Below are 21,911 nucleotides of genomic sequence, written 5' to 3' on the forward strand. Positions count from 1 at the left end.
ACATTGTAGAAAACAATCCACTGCATGACACATGTCACAAAATGTAACATTCTAGCCTCACAAAGGAGTATACGAGGATTCAAGGAGTGTCAAATACAAACTACTGAGATTCAAGACATTGGCTAAGGAAAACGGGGTATTCTTTTAAAACGCAACCTTTCCCACAAATGAAAACCACCAGGCTCCCTGAAACTTCAAGAGAAAGAATGAAACAAATCGAGCAAGGACATACCCCACACCTGTTGCTTCTCAAGCCCAACTCTGCTGTTACCTCACCCCCATCGTGATCACTCCATGAGGGTCTCGGGTTGAGGGGCGCTGAGGTCTCCTAGACTTCTGATTCCAGCCCCCTCTCCATATGAGGGTCCCACATGCTGCCTCATTAGGGATCACGGAGTACTCCAACCTCCACATCCACAGCCCCGGCGCTGGACTCTGCTGGGAGCTAAAGCTGCAGGTATTTGAACCTTGAACTCTGCCTGCAGTGATGGTCACAGGCACCAAGGGATGGGCACGCCAGGCCAAGCTGTCCCCATTCTCAATGTTAGGGGCTGCGTGGGGCGGCACAGAGGTTCTGTGTGTGCAGAGCGGCTCCGGACATGGACTCACCACTGCTGGGCCCGTTGTAGTACTGGCTGACATAGCTGTTCATGTCGTCTCTCACGGCAGCACCTTCGCAGAGGAGGACAGAGAAAGGGGAGTGTGGCGGCGTGTGGAGAGTCTAAGAGAAGGCTGTAGCCAGTTCGTGTCCCTCCCTCCGTACTCCCGCCCCTCCCCATCACCACGAGAGGAGGCTCTTGTCTTGCCCGGGAGGCTCTCTGCTGCTTCTCAATCCTCAGTGGGGATCCGCCCCACGGCTGGGCTGGACTGGGCGTCAGGGACCCAGGTCCTCATGAAGCATCTGGCTTGACATAGGGCATGGGCAGAGCCTTTTCCTTCTCTGTCCTGTTTCCCCCATATCTGAGATGGAAACAGTTCCTCAGGGCTTTCCCTGCCAGGACGGCCCGAGTCTCTGAGTCTACCTGAGGGTCTCAGGGTGCCTGCTGTCCTCAGTACAAAAGTCTCAAAGCCTTGCTAGTGGCCCCACCCAGCCAGCTGCAGAGGCTGATTGTTGGTGACAGCCCACTGGCTCACCTATCAGAGGACCCAGTCTCCCACGCAGTATGGGGATGGGCCGGGGGCTGCTCTCCCCCCCCCCACCTACGCAGTTTCTAGCATGCAGTGAGCGCTCGGTCAATAGTTATTGCGTGAATAATGCATGACGAGGTGTAAAGCTGTCCAAGGAGATGACATGGGAACAAGGGTCTCAAGGAAATGTTGGTTCATTGTCTTGACAGGAGTAAAGAAGGAATGGGAGAGAGGAGAGGCGAGAAATTCAGAGTAGCCTGAGAATGGGAGGAAAAGCAGATGACCGGAGACCCCAAGGAGCTTGGCCTTGTTCAAGGGCACTGAAGAACCACAGGAACGTTGGAACATGGTCAGGTGTGACTCCCTCCCAAGGTTGTGGGAAGAGTAGTTCAGAAGGTCCCAGACTTTAGGCAGGAAGACCAGAAACGAGGCCCAGGTGAGGCTGACAGGTTCTGAGGTGGGGACGGGTGGCGATGCCTGTTGGGGAGGAAGGGAGGGACCAGGGTCAAGTGATAATTACGAGGGACTTGGCAGGGTTTGGAGAATGACAAGATGACTCAGTTGACTCAACTTGTCAGACCGAGCTCAGGGGTTGCTCTTTAGCAACTATGGTCTCCCCTGGGTCCTAGGGTCCTAAAAGGGTACCAGAATCAGACCTGATTTCAAACCTCAACCCCACCACGTTTTAGCTAAGGACCTTTCGCTTAGGTCCTAAGCCTCTGTCCGTTAAGGAGATTAAAGGAGCTAACAAATGTCAGATTTCTCGAGTGGGGTCAGGCACACAGAAGGCCTTCAAACACATGGGAGTCTAGTCCTTCCTCTCCTACAGAAGTCTGAAGGAGTCCACATGCCTGACGCTTCTCCCAGGAGCGGTGGTCTATGGATGAATGGACCAGACGCTTTCTGTGGCCTCCTTCCCGGGCACACCTGAAACCACTGTGGAACCCAATCGGCCGGACCCTGGGAGGCTGCGTGGCAGCACATACAGACCTGGCTCCTAAAAGCTTTTTTGGTCTCTTTTGATCTTTAAATGCCTGCGGTGAGAGGTGTGTTTTGCATTAATGCCTGAGTTGAGGGAGAGGCCCGAGGCTGGCTCTAGACCCTGGTCCAAGATCAGCCAGCAAAGCTCCCTCAGAATCACACAGCAATACAACTCTCCATGGCTCTTCATTATTGACATGGTAAATGCTGTCTGGCCCTGCAGGTCACCCTGGGGGGCAGGCGGAGGCTGGGGAGGCTGCTTCTGGCCAGCAGTGAGAGTAGGCAGTGGCACCAGGCCTCTTGGGCCAGACGGGAGGTTCTGGTCACTTCCCTCAGGATGAGCCTTTGGCCGTGGCTGCGGAGGCCTTGTGACATGGGCAGAACTATGAACTCAGCTGAAGTTATCTGCAGACTCATGAGAATTTATCCCAAGGGAGTTACTCACAGAAGGTGGCCTGGGGTGAAGAAGAAAAACCCAGAACCTAGAAAACTAGACAGCTACATGCAAACAAATAAAACTGGACCACCTTCTTACACTATACTCAAAAATAAACTCAAAATGGATGAAAGACCTAAATATGAGACCTGAAACCATAAGCTCCTAGATGAGAGCACAGACAGTAATCTCTCTGACATCGGCTGTAGCAATGTTTTTCTTGAAATGTCTCCTAAAGTAAGAAAAACAAAGGAAAAAATAAATTACTGGGACTGGACCAAACTAAAAAGTGTGTGCACAGCAAAGGAAATCATCAACAAAATGAAAAGGCAACCTACTGAATGGAAGAAGATATTTGCAAATTATTTTTGATAAGGGGCTATATCCAAAATACATAAAAAAACTCATACCCCTCAACAGCAAAACACCATTAAAACACGGGCAGTGGACTTGAATAGACATTTTTACAAAGAAGACATCCAGATGGCCAACAGACACATGAAAAGATGCTCCACATCACTCCTCATCAGGGAAATGCAAATCAAAACCACAATGAGGTATCACCTTACACCTGTCAGAATGGCTCAAATCAACAAAACAAGAAACAACAGGTGTTGGCAAGAATGTGGAGAAAAAGGAACCCTTGTGCACTGTTGGTGGGAATGCAAACTGGTGCAGCCACTCTGGAAAACAGTATGGAGGTTCCTCAAAAAGTTAAAAATAGAACTACCTTACAATTCCACCACTGGGTATTTACCCAGAGAAAATGAAAACACTAATTGGAGAGATACACGCACCCCTACGTTTAGTGCAATACTATTTACAACAGCCAAGATATGAAGCAACCTGAGTGTCCATCGATAGATGAATGGATAACGATGCGGTACACACACACACTGGAATACTGGACATAAAAAAGGATGAGATCATGTCATTTGAGGCAACATGGATGGACCTAGAGAGTATTAGGCTAAGTCAGAGAAAGACAAATGCCGTATCACTTCACTTACATGTGGAATCTAGAAAACAGAGGAATAAACAAACAAAAAGCAGAAACAGACCCATACACACAGAGATGGGAGGAGGTGGAGGATGGGCAGGACGGGCGAAGGGGAGTGGGAGCTGCGGGCTTCTGGTTATGGAATGAGTACGTCACAGGAATAAAGGGCACAGCATGGGGAATCTAGTCGATGGCCGTAACAGTGTGGTATGTGACAGATGGTAGCCGCACTCGTGAGCACAGCGTAACATACAAACTTGTAAAATCACTGTTGTACACCTGAAACTAATGTAACATTGTGTGTCAACTGTACTTCAATGAAAAAAAATTATAAAAAGGGAAACCGCAATCTTATTAAAAAAACAAAAACAAAAGCACCCAGATCCTAGTTCCCATCCTGTGCGTGCCACTACCATGAGAGCTTGAGCAGGTCACCTCCCCTTCCTGGGCCTCAGTTTCTTCATCCGTACCACCAGGGGCTGGGCAGGCTCTTGCGGATCGTGAGCGGCTGCGCCGGATGCCCCCGGCACCTCCACCAGCTCTGGAAGCTCCAAGAGGGGAGAGAGCAGCGCAGGAGGGGGCCAGAGGCATCGGGGCCGTCGCCGCATGCCTGGGCAGGAGTCACCTCGCTGCTGATGGGGGTCTCCACCGTGGCCGGCATACCTGGGCAAGGGGGTGCCCACCTCTCTGTTGAGCAGTTCGGATAACCAGCTGTGGGCAGCTCTTGTTCACCTGTGCTCAGCAGGATCACAGTGTGCCCCATCCCGCGCTGGGTACCGAGGCCAGGACTCCCTGCCTCCAAGGAGCACAGTCAGGGCCTCCCCAGGATGCCATACCTTGGTCAAACAGCCCATCTCCGTTTAATCAAGCCTTGCAGACCGTGGTCCTGTCTTCACAGGTACCAGGGCTAAGCCCATTGCTCTTCACTGTCTATGTGACAGACCTTCTGACACTTAAAAAGCCCTCCTGAGAAGTTTCTTTTGGGAAACCACTGTCCGTTTCCCACCCGTCCCGAGTTTTCCAGCCTTCCCACTCTGAAGGCCTCCCTGCGGGCTACAGAGGTGACCAAAATGGGTGGAGGAGGGTAAGGGAGGGAGCCGGCATTCACTGTGCCTTCGAAGCGCCACACCTCGGGTTAGGCACACACCATACTTCTTTAATCCTCACCACTGCCCTGCGAGGCGGGGATGACTCAGTAGACTGGTTCTTCCCAAGATCTGGGATCACTCCCCTCATGCAGCCCAGCACCCTCCGGACAGCAACCGCCCTACTCCGCTGACTCACGAGCCGCCCGGGGCTTCCATGCAGTGGCGGGGCAGGCCAAGCCCTGAGCGCACTTGGCTGTGTCACCCCCACGGAGGACTCCATGTTCCTCATCCCAGGCTAATGTCAGCTTGCTGGTTTCAGCAGAGAGGGCAGTGTGCTGAGGAGCACTCTTAATCTTGGCTGCATGTCAGGGATTAGCTCTTCCTCCTATCTCAGTGTTGATGGAGAATACCACATCTTCATCTACACCATTGAAAAAACCACCTAGGCTAGGTGAACTGTAGCCCGATGTCTCTCCTGAGCTTCTGGCTGACCTGGTCAACTGGACAACGTCTCCTGCAGGACCTCCAATCACCACTGACACAACATGTCCACAACAGAACTCAGTTTCTCCCTCCACCTCCATCTTGGTGAATGGTTTCCTTGCCCACCCAGGCTGGGACCCTGGTCACTTCACTGTGCTTTCTCCTTCCTTACCAACAACCCAACTCCTACCAAGTCTGTGACTAGTCGAGGGACCCCCTGGTACCTCTGCTATGGTCTGGTGGTCCAGCCATAGGTCAGACCTCATGCTTTCCCCTTTGGACTCTTGTGACATCTGTGGGTTTAATGAACAGGATTCTAGCTCCATGGATATGTGTGACACTGAACCTAGGTCCCACCCAGATGGCCTCCAGAGGTTTGTCCAGTCCACATTTGTTCCCTCTACTCCAAACCTGGACCCACACAGGGGCCTCAGAATGAGCTTTAAGACACAAATCTGAGGGGCACCTGGGTGGCTCTGTCAGTTAAGCGTCTGCCTTCAGCTCAGGTCATGATCCCAGGGTCCTGGGATTGAGCTCCGTGTGTCAGGCTCCCTGCTCCGCGGGGAGCCTGCTTCTCCCTCTCCCACTCCCTCCCTCTGCCTGCCGCTCCCCCTGCTTGTGCTCTCTCTCTCTCTGACAAATAAATAAAACCTAAAAAAAAAAGACAAATCTGAAAGCGAGACCTGCTTGGACTCCTCCAGCAATGTTGACGCTGCCCCTCCCTGCTCTCTGCTTCAAGCAGGCCCTCGAGTTCTCCAGAACGGACCCCTTGGGCTGGGGTTGTGTCCCCACCCACACAGGGGCCGAGAGCCTCTGAGGGCAGGGGCCACATTTTACTCAGCATCTCCCTTGCACTAAGCACGGGGCTTGGCCTATGCCAGCCTCCACTAAAGAGTGCTGCTGACTGGACAGATGACTGTGTCTGGGTGAGAGGCCTGCAGGGCCTCCTGGCACCGTCTGCCTCACCCTCTGCGAGGCGCTGTCATTCTTCGGCACACAGCCTCGCTCCCGGTCACTAGTACCTGCCTGGACGCTGGTGACTGTTGGGTGCCTGGGGGCTTGGGGCAAAGGAGGGGAGGCAGGCACAGAGGCTTAAGGCCAGGAACAGGCCACCACTGAGCCTCCACAAGGGGTGTGCCCACTTTCCACCTAAGAACAATCCCCCGCCCCAGGGTTTCTCTTGACTCAGCCCCAAGGCGTCCTGGGACCACGGAGGAACCACCTCACACTGAGGGCTGAGCTCAGGACAAACCTGAAACCCACCGCCTTGTGGTCCCAGGCAAATCCCCAGGCCCCCTGAGCCTCAGCTTCCTCCCAGGTAAAACGCTGTTGAGCTCTAAGACTTACTGAGAAAATGCATGTCAAATCTAGCCCAGGGCTGTTCGGTACCTCTCCGAATCCCCACCCCCGGTGTTCCCTCCCAACCCGAAGTCTTGAGTCTTTTGTGGCAGCTGCTCTTGGCTGCCTGGCGCCTTCCCTCCTGGGGGAAAAGCGCTCTGCAAATGCATCCTGACTAATCCGCTCAAAGCCCTTCGAGTGCTGGTCATGGCAACACTCCTCATGTGTGTTTGCCCCTTGGGCGGAGCCCCAACCTGCCTGGTAAGGCAGAAGTTGAGCAACAGTGTGGGAGTCAGCTGGGGCTCCTGAAGGGGGTGGGAGGAGCTGTGCTGTGGGGTGGGGGTGCCAAGACCCCGCATCCTGTGCAGACACAAGCCCCAGCGCCCAGAGGGAAGCCCTGGTTCCTGGTTCGGGGTTCCTCCTCCCTGACTCCAACCTGCTGCTCCATGACTCAGCAGCCCGCCCAGAAAGAGCACACCTGCTGTGTGCCATGCAGGAGAGCTGTGGCCACAACTGAAAGCCCAATTTTTCTCAGGGAAGATAGGCTTCTGCTACTGTTCTTATTCTGGAAAAACTGGGGCTCAGAGACAGGACCAGCAGCATAACTGTGGGGCCCCTTGTTCAAAAAGCATGAAGGTCCAGAAATAAACCCGTGCATATATGGGAAAGGGCAGTCTCTTCAACAATGGTGCAGGGAAAACTGGACAGCTACATGCAAAAAAACAAAACTGGACCACTATGTTACATCATACACAAAAATTAACTCAGAGCAGATTAAAGGCCTAAATGTGAGACTTGAAACCATAAAACTCCTGAAAGAAAACATAGGCAGTCAGCTCCTTGAATTCATTCTCAGCGATGATTTCTTTTGGATTTGACACCAAAAGCAAAGGCAATAAAAGTAAAAATAAACAAGTGGAACTACATCAAACCAAAAAGCTTCTGCACAGCAAAGGAAATCATCAACAAAATGAAAACGCAACCTACTGAATGCGAGAAGATATTTGCAAATCATATTATGATAAGGAGCTAACATCCACATTGTATAAAGAACTCATACACCTCAAAAGTAAAAAGAACTAAACCAATTAAAAAATGGACAGAGGATCTGAATAGACATTTTTTCCAGAGAAGACATCCAGATGGCCAACAGACACATGAAAAGATGCTTAGCATCACTCATCATCAGGGAAATGCAAATCAAAACTACAATGAACTATTACCTCACACCTGTCAGAATGGCTAAAATTGAAAACATAAGAAACAACAAGTGTTGGAGAGGATGTGGAGAAAAGGAACACTCGTGCACTGTTGGTGGGATGCAAATTGTTGCAACCACTATGGAAAACAGTACGGCGGTTCCTCAAAAAATTAAAAAAAGAACTTCCATAGAATTCCACTTTGGGGTATTTATCCAAAGTAAACAAAAACACTAACTTTAGAAGAGGCGCCCCCACATTCATTCCAGCATTGTTCATAACAGCCAATACAGGGCAACCGTGTGAGTGTCCAGTGGTGGACGGATGAGGAAGATGGGGTATACATGCACACACACACACGCACACACGCACAATGGAATATTATTCAGCCATAAAAAAAGAAAGCAATCTTGCCGTTTGCAACATGGATGGCCCTGGAGGCATTATGCTACATGAAATAAGTCAGGCAGAGAAAAACAAATACTATATGAGCTCACCTATGTGGAGTCTAAAAACAAAACGAAAACAAGAAACTCGGAGCTCACAGACACAGAACACATTGGTAGTTGCTAGAGGTGGGGGTTGGGCGAACTGGGTGAATGGAGTCAAAAAGTATAAATTTTGTTATAAAATAAATAAATTGTGGAGATATGATGTATTGCATGGTGAATACAGTTAATGATAATGTATTGCATTTTTTAAAAGATTTTATTTATTTATTTGACAAAGAGAGACACAGCGAGAGCAGGAACACAAGCAGGGGGAGTGGGAGAGGGAGAAGCAGGCTTCCTGCTGAGCAGGGAGCCCAATGCGGGGCTCGATCCCAGGACCCTGGGATCATGACCTGAGCCGAAGGCAGACCCTTAATGACTGAGCCACCCAGGTGCCCCAATGTATTGCATTTTTGAAAGTTGCTGAGTAAATCTTGAAAGTTCTCATCTCAAAAAAAACATTTTATGACTATGTATGGTGACAGGCATTAACTAGATTTATTATGATCATTTTGCTATATATATATATAAATATCAGATCACATAGTATACCTGAAAGTAATATGCTATATGTCAATTACACATCCGTTAAAAAAAAAGCATTAAGAATTTCAAGAGGGTGACGGCAGAGCAGTGAACCAAGTTCAAGGCCCTATGTGACCAGGGGGGTCACCCAACCATGGAGCCAGTCCTGCTCAGAGAGTTAAGTCACTTGTTCAAGGCCAAGCTGAGATTCAAACCCAGCCCTGAGTCTTCCACTGGCGTCCCTTCCTTATATCACCGTACCCCCCTCTGCCCCATCAGCTGCCTACTTGTGTGAGGACCTCCCAGGTCTAGCCCTGCAGCTCTGCAGCTTCTCTGGCTCCTCAGTGCCCCCCAGTAATATTCCCCTGTGTATACATACCCCATCGTCCTCATCCGTCCACCACTGGACACTCACACGGTTGCCCTGTATTGGCTGTTATGAACAATGCTGGAATGAATGTGGGGGCGCCTCTTCTCAAGTTAGTGTTTTTGTTTACTTTGGATAAATACGCTGAAGTGGAATTCTATGGAAGTTCCATTTTTAACTTTTCGAGGAACCTGAGGAGGCCAGTGGTGGCAGAAACCCCAACTGGTCTCGGCGGCACACGGGCCTCTCCTCTCCTAAGGGCCCATGCCGGTGCCAGCTCTGCTTGGCAGAGGGAAAGCCCAGACCGGCCGCCGGGCACATCTGGGGGGTTTCTCTGAGCACCGGTGCAGCACGGAGGGCCGCCGCCGTTGGCCATGATATACGGTGGACGCTGTGGCGCTCCCCCCGTGGCTGTAATTCATAAATTATGGGCGAGGTTCAAGACTAATAAATTTGGGAGGGAAGTATTAATGACTACACAGGGGCACCGTGAACTTGGCAGGCCCCAAAGCCTGGAACTTTGCAGCCTGGGTTTTAAAAATGATTTGTGCCAGAGCAAGTCTAAACAGAAGCTGGTCGGCATTAGTCTGGCTCTGACCTGCGAGCAACTGCTGAACCGCGGGGACCCCTCGGCCCTCCCGCCCTTTGGGGCTGCCCTCCCGCAGCGAGCACGGCCCCCTCCCGTGGCTCCTGTGACTCCCAGCTCACTTCTGCGGGTTAATCCCCCGACCGCCTGTGCACTGTTGTGACACGGTGGACTTCAGAGCCCTCACTGGCCTGAAGCTCATTGTGAGCAACAGATGCTGCCCTTTCTCCATCTCCAGAGTGGCCCAGAGCACCCCTAGCTTGTCCGGCCGTAATTTCTAATGTCGTGGAAATCCCTCCCTGGACACAGCTCCTGGTCAGAGAGAAATCAGCTGGGGGACACCCTGTCTCCCTGGCCCACTGGAGGCTGTGAATCACGCACGCTGCTTGCTGGGCCCCTGCATCTGCCCTCTGTCTCAGAGGTGTTGGCTTTGCTGTTTATGGCTCTGGAGGTTGCTTGTGAGGCGGCACAAGAGGCACGTGTGGGAATGTACTGGGCAGGCGGCACGGACGGACCGGGGCAGGTGTAGGGCAGGTATGCATCTAGAGAGGGGGGCAGTGGGGGTGTCACAGGAGAGATAACGGACGGCAGGGTGGGGGTCCAGGACTAGAAGGGAGGAGCGTTTGCAGCTGCTCCCAGAGGGGCATGTTTGGCATCTCTCTGGGAGGCCTGAGTGCCTCATTCAGACACCCCACCCCCCCCAGTCTCCAGGAGGGTCGGCACAGACCCTGGGACATCCTGGCTGGTGACGCACAGCTGGTCAAATTCACCCTGAGTGTGCTTCAAGTGTGACCCAGCTTTCTCCCTTCTTACTCCGCCTCCCTGCTTTCCCTCCTGGAAGTTGCTCACTACGGGGTCAGCAGAGGGAGGGAGCGGAGAGGCAGGAACTCCTAGAACGTGTGGGATTATTTTAAAGGCTTAGTTTGTTTGCAGACTCTCCAAACTCAGATCTTCACTCCCTGGGGGCCCAAATGGGGCATCAGGTGTCGAGGGTCTGGAGGTCACTGGCTGAGGGGCAGTAATAATGGCCATGCTGTTATCTTGAGAGCTGAGGATCCTGACGAGAGAGGTGCTACAGGACATGGGCTGTTCTGGAAGTGCTCACCTGAGCTCAGGTGTTTACAGACGAGCACACACGAAAAGAGAACAGAACCAAGCAGGCCCAAGCCCTAGGCGAGCTGCAGCCTCCAGATGGACTGCGAGTGACACGGAGCCCCCCCGCCTCCGCGGGCAGAGCAAGAAGCTGCCCAGCAGTGGCTCCTCCAGCTCCCTCTGCCTGATCAGGGAGGAAGCTCCTGGGAGGGACACCGTCCCTCCTGTCCTTGGGAAGTGAAACAAGTGGGCAAAAGCTGCTGAGTTCCAGAGAACTTTCCCAAAAAGAATATTCTTTTATTATATTCTTGTATTCTGGATTCCACAAACACCAACCTGGGGAGCTGAAAGTCAAGAGGGGTTTCTGGAGTGGACTGCTGCCACATGGGCCTGAGCTCAGAGGGCTGCAGGGACCCACACGAGAAAACGTGGTATCTGCCAGCCTCGTCTTATTCTTTGATCAGCTGCGGGCTTGCAGATGACATTTCACACAACAAGCTCCAGGGGGAGCCTGCTGAGGGCCAGGCTTGGGCGGCCCTCGTGGGGACACACACGTAAACGCTCACGGCCCAGCGGCCCCACGGCACGAATGATCGGGGCCTCGCGGCAGTTCCGGTCCGGTCTAGAGAGGAGAGAGTGGTGGCTGGGAGCTCACTCAGAGATGGGTTTTAAGGAGGAAGAGAAGTGTGGCAGGCAGGCCTGGACTGCCAGTGCACAGCATGTGGAAAAGCTCCCAGACCTACAGCTGCACAGAACACTCACAGAACTAGATGTTTCCCCCGCGTGAGGGAAGGTGAAGAGAGTGGAAGGAGTGAGGCTGTGGAAGCGAGAGCATCCACCTGTTAGAGGGGGTCATCGTGTCTCTCCCAACGTGTCCCTCCGAATGGAATCTCATGTGGCAGTGATCAAGGTGAGGTCATACTGGAGTGGGGTGGGCCCCAGCCCAGGATGCCTGCGGTCTTTATAAACAAGGAAGTGTGAACACAGACACACAGGGAGAATGCCAGGTGGAGAGGGAGCCAAGGAACGCCAAGCATTACGAGCAAACCACCAGAAGCTATAGTAGAGAGGCCCTCACAGCCCTCAGGAGGAGCCAACCCTGCCAAGACCTTGATCTCAGACTTCCAGCCTCCAGAGCTGTGCGACCGTAAACTGACGTTTAAGCCCCTGGCTTGTTGCGGCAGCCCTAGCAGCCACCAGCCAAGGTGTTAAATTGGGGAGGAATCCAACAAGCTACAGCCCAACACAGATAGATGTAAAGTGCTGCATGGTTGTGGGGGGAGGGCAGGGGGGCACAAAGCACGGCCTAGGGATGGGCGGGGGGGGCCCATGTGGGGAACAGCGGGCCTGGGTCAGCTGTGAGCTCAGGCCGGGCAGCCACCAGAAGGCTCAGGAGCCTTCTAGCCACATCGAAGGGGTCTTAGATTCAGAACAAAAAAGCAGGGGTGGCCCCTTAGCACTCCACCCTCATCTTGCAGCTCCCCAAGAACTGCATTTTGTTCTGGGTGTCACTCCAAGAGGAACCAAAACATTGCAATGTTCAAGAAGGGACAATACAGCAAGAACCTGGAGAGCTTCTCCCCCAAGGACTGGTGTGGAAATGCAGTGACAGTCCCCGGAGGAGAAAACACTTAGACGCCAGTCTCCAAAAGGACACCTCAGTATAACATTGTATGTCAAATATACCTCAATAAAAAAAAAAATGAAAGGATGCCTTTCACCAATGCATAAAAACTGCAGCCAAGTGGGAGAGGCAGGTACCCGGGGGCAGACCTCAGCTCAGTCTGAAGAATTACATTTAAAAAAAATATATATTTTATTTATGAGAGAGTGAGCGAGAGTGCGTGCATGAATGGCGGGGAGGGACAGAGGGAGAAGCAGACTCCCCGCTGAGCAGGGAGCCTGCCGGCTACGGGGCTCGATCCCAGGACCCTGAGCCAAAGGCAGATGCTTAACTGACTGAGCCACCCAGGCGCCCCTGAAAAATTGCTTTCTAATAGGCAGAGCCATTTGAAGTTGGGTTGGTGTGGGCTTCTCTGGGAGGCTGGGAGCACCTACTGTTAAAGGAAGGTAAGCTGAGGCCAGCAAGAGTTTTAGATGGGATTAGCACATCAGCTGGACTCAGAGAAGTCTCTCCCAGCCCCCAAATTCTATAGTTCTGAGATCTGTAGGTCTCTCAGAAGATCATAAGTGCAATCACTCCACTCCACAAAAGCTGTTCACAGTGCCTTACTCCAGAGCTTTCTCACTCCATCAGCTCCTTTTATTTCCTAAGAGGCAGACAGAGCTGGAGTTCCCTTTATAGAAGGGAACACTAAGCCTCAAGTCATAGAGCTGGGGAGTAGTGGAGTCCGGGGCTCTGGCCTCCCACCTCCCAACCGCCCAGCTCTGCCTGGCTGTCCTGGCAAGGGGAACATGGCACAGCAAGGTGAAGGGGCCCTCGATCAAGCTGGGGTTTAGGGTCCCACAGCCTGGGTCCCAGCACCACCATTTCCAGTGTATGACCCTGTGAAATTCTCTTGACTTCTTTGGGTCTGAGTTTCCTGCTCCATAAGAGACAAAGGAGGTGTGAGGATTAAACCAGGTCCCACTATAAAAACTTCCCTTGGAGGGCTTTGATAAACTTTAATTCCCTTACCTTTAGGTAAAAAGCATGAAGATGAATTACTCTGAATTATTAGGGGAGATCCATATTTAAAAGAATTTCTTGATAAAGTGAAATAACCCCTTACCCATCATTTTAGCAATGACATTGTCAGGTGCAAGTTAGGACAGGGAGGACTCAGACATGAACAGGAAAGCTGCCTGGCGGGGGAGGGAGAGTCTGTGTTGGGAGCTCCCAAGATCCCCTTGGGGCCCTAAGGTGGGCGCAGATCCTCCCTGCGCTGAGGTAGATCCCTGGCCTGAGCCCATTAGAACACATGCTCCCAAAATCCTGCGAAGGCCCAAACCTGACATAGGTGAGGGTATTTTCACCCCATGACAAAACAATACCCCCTGACATCTGTGGGACTGTTCTGCAGCTCCGGAGGCCACTTGGACCCACTTTCCTGAGCCTCCCAACAACCCTGTGAGAAAAGCTCTGCATTGTTCCCATTTGTTAGCAAGCAAAACCAAGGCAGAGAGTTAAGTCCCCCGTCCAAGGTGACACCGCTGGCCTTCTATACAGCACTCGGCCCCGGGTCATGCCCCATGCTCCCATCTCCACTAACACCACCTGTCCATCAATTAGCTACCAGCGCCAAGACTTAGGTTCTGGGCTGTACTGGCCCTAGGCCTGGACTTACTATCTGGGCCCTTGCGGGCTGGGCAGTAAGAGTCTCAGGTCTCTGGCTTGAAGCCTAGCTCTGCCATTTATTAGTGATGCGCCTTTGTACAACTTTTATTTCATCCACAAAATAGGAAAGTCATACTTCCTATTGCGCTGAGGGCCGGGGAGATAATGCACGCAAAGCACATCAGTGGCCCACAGGCATGAAATGGGTACAATTCACTAGGCTTATTGCGAGTTTGGGTCAAGGTATCTTGGCTAAACACTTGCCCCCAGTTTCACAAAGGTCGTCGTGGGGGTCCCCCGATCTGACCCCGGGCCCGCCCCAGGCCCACCCGGACACGCGCCCGCCAGCGGGCAGCTGGACGCAGAGCCCTGGGCAGGGGCGGCGGGGGCGGCAGGCGCGGCGGGCGGGCTCACCTGGCGAGGGCTGCAGCTCCTCCATGACGCTCTCGGCGGCCGTCTCCTCGGCCCACGTGCCGGCCTCCACCACCTTGTAGCGGCTGCGCGGCTGGCTGAGCACGTGAGGGGCCTGCAGCGCCGCCTCGCGCTCCGCAGCCAGGTCCAGGTCCTGCTGCGCCAGGTGCGCCCGCAGCTGCCGGATCTCAAACTGCAAGAGGAGAGGGGCCGTGGGTGGCGGGGGCGCGGGGGCGGGCGGGGTGTGGCCAGGCTGAGCCTGATTCCTGGGACCCGGGGTGGGGGCGGGAGGCGTGCGCTGAACGTCCGCAGGGTGTGGATGGGGCGGTCCTTACAGATCTCCAACGCCACCCATCGCCAGAGCCTTGGACTTTTCTGGAGCCTTTTCCAAGCAATAAGGTGTGTTCCTGTGTCTCATTTCTGGAATACTGTGTAGTCTGGCCGCATCGTGAAGACAAGATGGCCGTGAGAGGAAACACAGCTGTGGTCTGTGGGAAGGGTACTGAAGGGGGGGCGGGTCGAAAAACCCGGATTTGAATCTTGTTCTGTCTAGTTCCTTGCCTAAATGTGCGAACCGGGTGGTGCTTGTCAAAGTGAAAGCCTTATTCAGGTGTCTTATACTGATGCTGAGTGAAGACCGCATGCCCGGGACCATCCAGGACCAGCCTAACCAGCCTTGGGAGCCCATCCCGGCATCATGTGCTCGCTGGGCTGTCTGTCCACCATCCATTTGTCTTCCAGCAACACCCACGCCCCTCTTCTAGGAGGTGTTCAGAAAGGACTGGGCTCTAGCCCCCGCTCTGTAGCTTTCTGGCCGTGTGGCCTCGGTTCCCTTATCTGTGTAATAGGGTTTCTCGCCACCCCCTCCCCATCTCTTTGAGGACTTGAGTGCTAAATAAGGGCTTTTAAAAACGCTGCACACATTCTGATTTTGGTTAATTTTGTTGTTGGGAAAAGTTCTTTAAAGAGGTTCCCAGATGCCTGTTGTGTTCGTGGCTGAAATAGCTGTTTACACTCTGGGACCTTTCTGGGCCATCTGGGCCAAGCGAAGTTTGAGTCTGACCTTGAAGGGCCTGGCTGTGGGCTCAGGTAAGGAGAGCTTTCACTGCCACCTAGTGCCCCAAGCACACATTGCATCGCTGTGCACAACCTGCTGGCAAACCCCCAAAGGCCTGAAGCGGGGACGGGCGTGGTCCCAGGGAGGCCCAGTGCCTGGGATCCCTACCTAGATTACCTACTTCCCCATCAGACTCAGTGTCCAGCCCTGACCCCTCCCTGTAAAGTTAGCTTCACATCTCCAACTCCTACCTGACAGCAACACGGAATTGGCTTATAGGAATCACAAAAACGACCTGGTCAGAATAGGACTCTTCACTGTATCCAAAAACTTGCTCCTCAGGTGGTTTCATCTCATCTTAGCTGGAGCCAAAAATGTAATCACCTCTTTGCTCCCTTGCTTTCCCTCCTCCACCAACCAATCTGTCCCCAAGTCCAGCTTCACCTCCAAGCGCTATCCCAAGCCTTCCTACCCCCCTCCACCTCCACCACCTGGGCAACTCCAACTTCTACAGCCTTTTACCAAATCTGTTCTCCAATAGGAATCACAGGGATTCTCGCAAACCTAGATCAGATCATGTCACCCCCCCCCCTTGTGACAACTGAGGTCCGTTGGGAGAAAACCCAACTCTTCACCCTTGATTTACAAGGCAGGTATATGGTCTGACCCTGTCTATCTCAGACCTGACCCCCCACCCAAGGCAGCCACCCAGGTACTTTGTCACACCAGCCTGTTTGAATTCTCTGCATTGTACTTACCACCTTCTGATATTTTAAAATCTATTTTAATATTTTATTATTTTTCCTTTGGTGTCAGTGAAATGCACAATTAAAGCATTCACTAACATTAGGGATGCCAGGCTGCAGACTGACATCGGGGCAACCTCCCAATGTCAGTGTCCACAGACTTTGTCTCTGGGACCACTCAGTTTTTCAGAGAGCTCATCAGCCTCTGGCTGCCTCTGTGTGGGAGCAGGGCAGGGGGATGGGGTAGAGGGTCCCACCATTACATGGAAGGATTTTCAATGAATCCTTGGTTTCAGCCCTGCCTAACCCAGGGCCCACTTGCAGAGCCTTCTGGTTCAGTTTCTCCAGAGAATAAACCTCTATGATTCTTGTAGGGTGGGAGCGGGTGTGGTCTCCTGGCTGTGCAGGATTGGGAGGGGGCCTAGGGGGCTCAAATATTGTGTGTACAGGCATTTAGTCAACCCCTCTCCCTTTGGTCAGCTTCCCGTTCACCCCCTTCCTCCCAAACTCTCAGGGGTTCTGAGGGGAGAATTAGCCCATTTCCCTCACTATCCTCTGCAAGCACTTTAGTTATAAATTCTCCACTCTGGTAGATCGGTTACCCCTTTCTCATCTGCTGTTCATTTTCCTCAAATCCACTGAAATCTCTATCCTCTTTGTCGTTATGGACAGGCCTTAAAGAGACACTTTAATTCTTATGTGTTCATGGTTTTTAAATTATCATTTTAGTGGAGTTTGGGAAAGGAGATCAGATAAATATGTGTGGTCACTGCACCATTTTAAGAACTGCCTATTGGTTTTCCCTCTCTCTCACTGCAGTGATGGTATGCTGGTTAAAAGAAAAAAAAAAGAAAGAAAGCCCAGATGAGTAGTTTATGCTAACCTCTGTGGTGCAAATACTCCACCATAGCCAATTTCAAATTACCAACACACTGTCATGGAGAACTGGGAAGACGTGTACTTAATTGGCTCTCAGGAGGGAGAGCTCCAGCGCACCACTGCTACCCTTCACCCCTTAATAAAATATAGTCTCTGGCAGAGCAGGGATTTGTCTGTTTTGCTGCCTGGTATAGAGAAGTCACTCAATAAATACTGTTGAATAAGTGAATGAATGAAACTATCCAGCTTTCCTCAATTCTGTGGTTTCAGGCTGAGCCCTAATCCTAGCCCAAAGCTGAGACAATGTGTGAGCCCTGACCCTGCTCGCACACTAAGCTCTGACCATGGTCACATACTGAGCCCCAACCGTAGTTACACTGTGAGCCCTACACCTGCTCACACACTGAGTCCCAAGCCTGATCATACACTGAGCCCTGACTCTGCTCTCAGTCTAGGCTCAGACTCTGGACCTCAACAACCCAATACTCAAATGGGTCTGTTGTTTGCAGAGGCTGAGAAAGTGAGGCTGGCTTACTATAGGGTGGCCTTCTGTGCATGGGGAGAGAGTTCAAGCTACCCCTCTGGCAGCAAGTTCTCAGAGGTCACATAGGGCCTATGAGGCAACCTCCTGAGCTCCTCTTGCCCAGGCTGATCTGAACGTCCCATGGGCATATGTAGCCCACTTTCTCCAAGGCTGCTCATCAGGGCCAGTAGGCCCAGCTAATGGCCTCCTAGGCCACTCTGAACAGATGCATTATTGATAACTTGTAATTGATCCAGAGCTGCCCATGAGTGTCCCACTGGAATTCAGGCCAGACAGCCAGAGGCCGGGGCCTACCCAGCCCCAAGCCCACATGTGCAGACATAGGCACATACATTAAGACAAGTTTTAGGCTAGAGATATGAACCCCAAGCGTATGGGAATTCTCCTAGGCAGGCATGCATTCATTCACTTACTCAGGTAAAGCATGGTGAGGGCTATGTTCAAACTGTTACGTGTTTTAGAATGGAAATGCCTCTCCCAGCTTGGAAGTGAGTCCTCAGTGGCCCCAAGCGAGGGGGGCAGTGTCTGCTGCACCGCAGTAAATCTTCCATGACGGTCTCAAGGGCTGACGGTGGTGTGTCTGCAAGACAGGGGGCTGGGGGGGTGAGAGAGGCTGGGGAGATGAGTAGGGGCCACACCAGGCGGAGCCCATTAGCCCCGGTAAGATGTTACAAGGATGTCAGCCTTTTTTAAAAAAGCGACAAGAAACCACTGAGGTCTTTTGAGCAGAAGGGCAGAGTGTTGAAGGAGGTGTTGCGGTGATTCAGACGAGCACTTTGGGAGGATGGTGCTGGCAGCAGAGCGGAGGATCGGAGAGAGATGGGCCAGGGTGGAGGCGGGACTGGCAGCCAGGATGCTACTTCTGCAACCCGGGCCTGATGACCAGGATTTGGACGAGGTTGGGGACAGTGGAGACAGGAAGTAAGGGAGCTATTTAGGAGGTCAAAGTGTGGGCATGGGCATGAGTGGAATGGGTGAAGGACAGGGATATAAGTTCACAAGCTTCAGAGGGTGTGGGTGGCTGGATGCTCTCGGCCCTTGCCCTGAGGAGGAATGATGGATTCCTTACAGGGGAACTGCAGATAGCTCAGTGGCTTTTAGCTCAGCCCAGCTCAGCTCCAAGGGGCTGGCAGGACTCTGGGACCCTCAGAGCCTGGCTGCTGCTTCCCCCATACTGAACAGGGCCACGTGTGCTTCCCCAGCTGACTGAAGGGCTGTTGGGGGTCCTAAGCTATCAGGACCTCATTAGTCAGTGGGTGAGCTGGGGCTCTAGGGTGGGAAGGAGCCTCTGTCCTGGCAGACAGGATAGGGAAAAGCTAAGACTACAGGATGCATCAGAAGCAAAGCCGGGCCTGGAACCCAGGCCTCTGGCCTCTAGCTTCACAGACTTTGTGTCAAGGGGAAGCCTTAGGGGAGAGATGGAAGAGACTGAGCTCAAGCAGAATACAGAGGGCTTGATGGTTACAGGGGCCGGGAAAAAGCAGGAGGCTCCCAAGTGGGGAAAAAGCAAGGGCTGGAGGAGGCAGGAGCCTGAGTTCTGGGCCCATCACCCTCCCTCACTCTGACTTGTGGTGAGTCTTTTTTCCTCTTTGGGCCTCGGTTTTACTGTGTGTTCAATAAGGCAAATGGACCAGCCAAACTCTGAGTCTAAGACGAGCTCCGTGCTGGCTCTGGGACTCCCGCTGGGAGGGAATAAAGTACAAGTGACAGGTAGCTCCTGTCTTGAGGGCCACCCCCTGCTCCTTGATGAAATGCCCCGTTCCCAGAGGGCCGGCTCTTTACAGAAAGATAACATAATCCAGAATCTCTAAAACACATTATCAACAGTGTGTAGCACACAATAAGAATTACTAGTCATGCAAATAAGCAAAAAAGGTGATAGATTATTAAGACATAAAGCAGTTCAGAGGCTGCTTAGAATTCCCACTGAAGCGGACCTATGTCCTATTTGAGTTAGCAGATAAGGACTTCAAAATAACTGTGATTAATATGTTAAAGTGGGGGAAAGATAAACAGAATGGATGTAGCATTTTAGCAGAGAAACAGAAACTATAAGAGGAATCCAATAGAACTTCTAGAACCTCAACATGCAATGTCTGAAATTGGGTATTCCACTGGATGGGTTTAGCAGCAGACTGGACATAGTAGACGATAAGACTGCTGAACTTGAGGATACGTCTATAGAAAAACATCTAGACTTAGGGCCAGAAGAGGAAAAAAAAAAAAAAAAGGCGGGAGGAGCGAGTGAATGGAAGAGGGTCTAAGATGGGAGACATGATCCAAGGGCCTAACGTGCAACCAGAGCTCCAGGAGGAGACGGAAGGGTGAAGACAGAAGCAATCAGTCAACAAACCGTGGCCAAGAACTTTCCAAATCTAATGAAAAACATCAATCCACAAATTCAAGGAACTCAGAATCCTAAACAGGATAAATACAAAAGCCCACCCCTGGACACTCTGCAGTCAGACTGATGAAAATAGCCAAGAAGCAGCACTCCGGCTTTCCAGGGCTTGCATGGGCCTCCAGGGCTGAAGGCACATGGGGGCTCTGAGGGCAAAATGAAGCATATTTTTCACTGGCACACTGGCCTGGGGAAATAAAGACCATCCCGAGACTCAGGAAGAATGAAAGTGTAGTCACAGCCCTTCTTAATGCACATCATTTGCTAAGTATTTCTATCAGATAACCTGAGCAGATTGGCCAGGATCCACAGGGAAGTCCTCAGCGTGCATTACAGAGTGAGTCAGGCCCCTTCCATTGGGGCTGGGCTTTTAGTGCCTGCTCAGGTGGGGCCAGACCCCTGGGGCGGCAGGGCCGGCAGGGCCGGCACACCCAGTCCATCTCTGCCTTTAGTGGTCTGGTTTGTGGAGTACGCTTGACAAGGCCTTGGCCTGATCAATGCACATTCTGGCCAGAAGCTCAATGGCATCCTAATGCAACAGCAGTAATTTTCTTCCATCCTATTAGTGCTGTCTGCACAGCCTGCCCTGCCTTTAAACCTATCTGCTATTGGGATGGCATCCAATGTTTATTTCCATTAGCTTTGCCGTTGTTGGTAACAATAAAAATCAGGAGACAGTTGCAAACTAATGATTTAGCAGTGGGGGAAGCTGAATTCGACCTTGGCCCCTTTCCATCCATTGTGAAGATGACTGGTAGTTGGCCATAAATTTAAATTATGGCAAAAGTATAACATAAGTTATTCCTCTGATGGCTAATTTTATCAGCTAAAGAGGCTTGTCATTAAAGCTATCGGCTGTTTTACAAATCACTTCCCATGCTTAAACACACACACACACACACACACGCACGCGCGCACTTCCGTTCCCACAGTGGAGATCTTGAATAATCCAGGTAACAAAGGCGATTGTGCTGAGCTGGGGACTTGTGGCCTCTGCAGGAAAAGAGGGGACTCTCTGGAATGAGCCAGCATCAAGCACCAGCCCCAGAACCAGGGTAGGACCCCTTTTCTGCAGTTTCCCATCTCCTGATGGCCACAGAGGCCCTTCTCAGGGCTGGCAGCCCAGCCTCAAAGGTGAGAATTTGTGCAGCCATCGGCCTTCTCTCAGGGGTGCTGAGCACCAGGGAGCCGTGGGTGCAGAGCAAGGCCTCCAGGTCACCTCCGACCACCTAACAAGTGGGCTTTGACCCCCTGCACAGGAAAGTAGAATGGATGGAGTGGGGAAGAGCAGGACACCACCCCTCCCCGCACTCCGACTGCCACCAGAAAAGCCTGTTGCTTGGGGTCAAGATTATCATCCAGTTTCTCCCAGAAAAGGGCCAGGGAGACTTGCATCACCCAGGGAGGATTACTAAATGTGACTGTGCCCATGGGGACTAGGGAAAGGGGCAGAGAATGTTCTTGGGCACACAGACCACCTCGGTATGCCTCAGGTGCCTCAAGTGTGACGGCGTAACTGAGTCCCACTTACGAAACGGGGGCAGAAGCCTGGCTAACTGCACAATTCTCTACTTCTCCCCTGTTGAAGGGAGAAAGCCCTGAGGACTTAGAAGCAGCAGCTAGAAAATGGGAGGCGCCTGGAGGCCAGAGTGACTGGGGAATGGTGGCTCGTCACCCACTGCCCACGGCAACCTGCTCTGGGCTGTGATGTGAGTGACAAACTCTTCTTGTGTTAGGCCACTGCGAGTTCTGGATTTGTTTCATGTAGCAGCTTGTGTTACTCCTGACAGTGACTTGTCCAGACACCCTGTTTCTGGCATAGGCAAACGGACCCTGCTGCCAAGTTCCACCCCCACCAGCCCTTGCACCACAAACTTTGCCA

General features: G+C 52.2%; 1 protein-coding gene across 1 annotated transcript in view; it reads right to left on the reverse strand.

Annotated features, from left to right (window-relative positions):
• TMEM266 (transmembrane protein 266) overlaps window positions 1-21,911 on the reverse strand; it is a 69,532-nt gene that overhangs the window by 1,936 nt on the left and 45,685 nt on the right. Inside the window, exons 8-9 of the mRNA XM_028092678.2 lie at window positions 14,406-14,595; window positions 610-672 (exon numbers count right to left, since the gene is read on the reverse strand). Coding sequence (XP_027948479.1) covers window positions 610-672; window positions 14,406-14,595 — 253 coding nt within the window. The remainder of the gene's footprint in view (window positions 1-609; window positions 673-14,405; window positions 14,596-21,911) is intronic.

Source organism: Eumetopias jubatus, unplaced genomic scaffold (assembly GCF_037043125.1).
Source record: "Eumetopias jubatus isolate StellerSeaLion01/CBP00866 unplaced genomic scaffold, mEumJub1_p1.0 scaffold_7, whole genome shotgun sequence".
NCBI classification, from domain to species: domain Eukaryota; kingdom Metazoa; phylum Chordata; class Mammalia; order Carnivora; family Otariidae; genus Eumetopias; species Eumetopias jubatus.